Genomic DNA, 4,694 nt, shown 5'->3' with positions numbered 1-4,694 from the left:
CCCTAGTTTTATAGTGCTTATTTTGTGGTTTTGTTATGGCCCAGTTTGGTGATTTTGAATATCAAACATTCGGTGGTTTTTCCTAACTCACCTTCGAAGGAGACTGCTGTGGCAGTATTCATTATCCACGCAGCGCAGTGCGTAAAAAAAAATCTCGCCCCAAACATTTCGAACAAAAAACTACATTTTTAGTATTTTATACACGTAGTTATGTCTCCAGGTTGAATGCAAAGATTTGAGGGAGGTGGCGCATTAGGCACCGATATTTATAATTCAATGCTCACAAATCTGGTTTTAAACATAGGAAACATTGAGCAACAAAGCCTATTTAAAGCATAAGATGTCCTAAACGCTTTCTTTCCTTCATGTAAAATTTGTTTTAAGTCTGAACGCTTTTTGCTTTGTTTTTTTTTTCCTAATTTTTTATCATCACCACCACCACAACCATCATCATTATCATCATCATGTCGACGCCCACGGCCGGGCAAAAGTCACTCCCATGGATCTACTATTATCCCGGTCGCGTGTTTACAAATGCTTCGCTGCACAGAGTATCCACGTGACACTTGTGGTGTAACTGCGCGAGCTGTTCATTTGAGCGCCTACTAAAACAAGCCCACCAAAGGCCTCTGTTTTCTCGATGTGCAGTACTGAGTAGTGGTGCTGGCGGTTAGGTGTCAACTCCAGAAGGTGTAAGATTAAGTTGTTTATTTTTGCAAAATTATTTTTTGAAATACAAATCTGCGTGTTGTTTTTGGTACTATATTGGCTTTGGAAAGTTTTAGGTCGCTGACCTAAAATGAAGCCAAATGACGCCGACCTAAAATGACGCTGACGCCAATGACCATTGTTGGACCATGGCTTTACCGATGCGCAAACAAACGAGGACGAAGAAAGAACCAACACGAACAAGCGTGATCTAACAACTGAAATTTTATTGAAGAAAACTAAGACCTATATACCCACAAACATGGGCACCATCATCCCAAAATAGTTTTCACATCACGCATAGCACACGCATCAATCACATGTCGGAATCAGACATTACAAGATAGCATCTCTATTTCTTTGTCCAATAAGGCCACAGAAGGGTGACTAACACACTTGGTTTTATGCTTTGATATGTGAAATGCTTCAACAATCTCTCTGGAAGTTTGATTGTGATGAGTAAACAAAACAACTGTTTTATCGAACAATGGTGTGCAACCACATTCTTTACAATGTGTGGCCAAGTGCGTGAAAGGCCTTCCTTTCAAGCTCGACGCATGTTCCATTAATCTTATATTAAGGCACCTTCCAGTTTGACCTATATACACGCGCTCACACTTATCCAATGGTATCTGGTAGACAACATTCTTAGTACAATCAACAAACGGACGCTTGTGGGCGATAGTGCAGACTTTCATTACTTCATTCTTACCCTCAAATTTTCTTTTTACACTACGACAAACACTACTGATTTTGTTTTTAGCGGAGAACACAACTTTCACTTCAAAGTTCTGGGCCACCTTCTTTAGTCGGTGGGAAAGACCATGTACATAAGGGATTACCGAAATTTTAGGGCGGTCTTCTGCTTGTTCTCCTTCTGCCACTACTTGTGTGTTATGCCTAAGCGTTTTTAGTACCCTTTCACAAGATGCTCTCAAAACACTTAGCGGGTATCCAGCCTCCTGCAATCTAGATACCTGTAATCTGAAGGCCTGGTCTACCGAATGAGAGCACGATTTTAGCAAAGCTGCTCTGAAGCATGCAACAACAATGCCATTTTTTACTAGTCTAGAATGATCCGAGGCGAAATTCAAAAGAGGCTTCCCAGCTCTTGGCGAATAAGACCAACACACATGATTGGGCTCGAATTTCAAAAGAACATCAAGATACTGCAACCGATCTTCACTAGGTATTTCTGACGTGAATTTTAGCCCTTTTCCTCTGGAAACAAACGCCTCCATTACCCGATCCCGAAAGGCATCTATGTCAGATTCTGAGCCCAGAACTAAGTAGTCGTCTACATATCTGAACACCTTCGTCACTACGCCGTCGAAGTGTCTGGACAGTGCCCTGTCAACACTACTTAGAAAGATTTTGCTGAGGACTGGAGCAACCTTTGAGCCTATACACACACCTGCCGTTTGCAAGAATGTCTTGTCTCCGAAACCAACGTGGGTGTTATTTATGTAGAAATGTAACAACTCCAGGAACGACTCAACCGTCATTCCGCAATTGTTCCGGAACACAACTTCATCGTTTTCTGTCATTATGCAATCACTTACGCACTGCATTAGAGGTTCATGTGGCAAGGAATAATACAGATCTTGAACGTCAATGCTCATACCGCAACTAGTTTTACCACATCCAGATTCCAAACAATCAACAAGTACCTCGGAATTGGGCAATTCATACGGATCTACCACCGTCAAGGTATTCAGCATTTTCTGCAGAAATGCAGCAACAAGCTCATGCCAAGATCCGCGCTCAGAGACGATCGGTCTAAACGGAATATCCTCTTTATGTGTTTTTGCAGTAAAAAACACTTCAAGCTTCATCTCCTTAGCGTTCTTAACATCTGAAGCCAATTTTTCTTGGTTGCACTGTTTTAACAGCTTCATCGCCCGTTTTTTCACTTTTTCAACGCTGACCTTCGACTCTGTAAAGCACTTTGCAACTGCCAAAGAAGCTTTTTCTAAGTACAAGGCATCCGGTAAAACCACAAACATACCCTCTTTGTCTGCCTGAACAACACGCAGGTTGTGTTCGACAAGATACTTAACAGTCCTGCCAACATCAGGCTTACTCCCGGTACGTGCAGACGCCTTGGCCACCACGTCAACGCATTCAACCACACAACGATCTTTTTCTTTTTCTGGTACATACCGGGCGACGTTCCTTGTGCGTGTCAACCGGTCGACGATGTCTAGACGTGGTTCGATGCAGAAATTGGGTCCCAACTTTAGGACATCTTCTTGGCGTTTCTCGACTGTTGCACCTCCTAGAACCAGAAGTCGTCCACTGGAGTCCGGTTTTTTCTGTTTTTTCGGCAGTTTTGGCCGAACTTCGTCCCACAAGGCCTCAGTCACAATGCTTGTTTGTTTGCACCACTCACGAAAAGTCTTCCAGTTCACAAGTCCATCGGAAAGAGACGTACACGCAACTTTTAGGCACTCTTTGAAATGCCTAACCTGTCTCCAGCTCTCAGACCTCAAAGTCTTCGTCATCCTTTTCCAATGTCCTTCGGACGGTGGTAGCCATCCACACATTGCCTGTACTTCAGTGGAGCACTGTCCAATTCTCAGGTCCAACACTGTCCAATTTTCTTCAATAAAATTTCAGTTGTTAGATTGCGCTTGTCCGTGTTGGTTCTTTCTTCGTCCTCGTTTGTTTGCGCATCGGTAAAGCCATGGATAGATTCCAACTAGGCCGACTCACGGTGTTACTTCATTGTTGGACCTCTGGGGTCCTCCAGCTGCGGCGCGATTCTCAGGAAGGGGAGCGACACGTCGTGATCCGATGAGGCTTTAATGGAAAACAGAAGAAGAAGCAGGCGCGAGCCGGCGCAGCCACGCGAGCATGCGACAGCTCGTGAAAAGCAGCATGAATGATGATGATCAGTGTCGTCTGCAAGCAGCGAGGAAGTCCCAACAGTCTCCCCCGCCGACAGATGACGTTAGGTCCATGGCTTCCGAAGGGTGGAGTACGGCATGCTGGATTGAAGTGTTGCTGGGCAAACGTACAGAACAAGTCCTGATACTTCGTCCCGCCGATCGATCGACTCTTCTAATCGCTGCATCAAGGTCCACAGTTTTCTATGACAACGTTTTTCGCCGAGTAGAATGACTCTGTCCTTCCATAAGTGTCTTTTTCTTGGCTGGATTTGAGATTCCCGTGTATCAGTCGTCCGCCGTCAAGAAAGCGCTTCCTCCGCCATCGGTGTTTCCACTGCCTAACCTGTCGCTTCTTGCAATTTGTCCACAGTGTTTTGGAAGCCAGAGTCGATTCATGAAGGTAGGAGCAGGAAAGTTTTCTAAACCTAAACAAGGGAAAGTTGCTGCAAACGGAAAACTTCTCTTGCAGGTGTCGGACCTTCGGGGAGGGCGTGATTTTGCTGCCTTTTCTCTGTGGTTTCCTCCGCGGACGTCTTGGCGCTTCTGTTTTTGTTCTGTTTTGTTCTTCTGTTTTGTTCCGTGTCTGCAGCGCCACAATTTTCGCTTGATGCCTCACTTTTGGCTCGGAATGGTGTCTTCTGGCTCGTGCCTTGTTTTGGCGCTCGTGTCCTTTTGACTCGGTCTGCTTTACAGACGTTGGCTGAAGAAGGTGTCCTGCATCCTTTGAAGCCTGTTCCCGGTAGTACTGGATTATCTGGGGCGTGAAGGGAAAGATGTCCGACTCTTTGTTGCAATGAAGTCCTACCACTTTTGAGGTTCCAGAAGGCGAGCAAATTGATTTTTCCGGTGAAATCAGTACTTCTTCTGAGACGTTAGATACAACAGGATCGTTGCTGCCAATATACATGTAGTCATTGAAGCTTCTCGGAAGATCATCTCATTATTGAGCATCTCGATGGCTTCTTCAGTAGTGGACTCCACTTCAACGAGGGGATAGTTCATACACTTGGACTCTGCTTCCACGAGGGGATAGTTCACAGTGGAGTCTTGTGGTAGTGGGGCTGTCGTTGTGTGCCACTTTTCCACGGATTGAAG

General features: G+C 45.0%; 1 protein-coding gene across 1 annotated transcript; it reads right to left on the bottom strand.

The window, feature by feature from the left end:
* Positions 1 to 980: 980 nt before the first annotated feature.
* Positions 981 to 2,230, bottom strand: LOC144139432 (uncharacterized). Its single transcript, XM_077671764.1, has one exon. The coding sequence runs from the start codon at positions 2,211 to 2,213 to the stop codon at positions 1,038 to 1,040; it is 1,176 nt and encodes a 391-aa protein (XP_077527890.1). The 5' UTR covers positions 2,214 to 2,230; the 3' UTR covers positions 981 to 1,037.
* Positions 2,231 to 4,694: the final 2,464 nt, after the last annotated feature.

This window comes from Haemaphysalis longicornis, unplaced genomic scaffold, assembly GCF_048455015.1.
Source record: "Haemaphysalis longicornis isolate Haplotype H1 unplaced genomic scaffold, Haemaphysalis longicornis Haplotype H1 scaffold_5, whole genome shotgun sequence".
NCBI classification, from domain to species: domain Eukaryota; kingdom Metazoa; phylum Arthropoda; class Arachnida; order Ixodida; family Ixodidae; genus Haemaphysalis; species Haemaphysalis longicornis.
The sequence above is the reverse complement of the archived record's forward strand: the minus strand, read 5'-3'. Positions and strand labels throughout refer to the sequence as shown.

Coding starts and splice junctions, on each gene's coding strand:
- LOC144139432 (XM_077671764.1), bottom strand. CDS start 2,213: ATGACGGTTGAGTCGTTCCTGGAGTTGTTACATTTCTACATAAATAAC.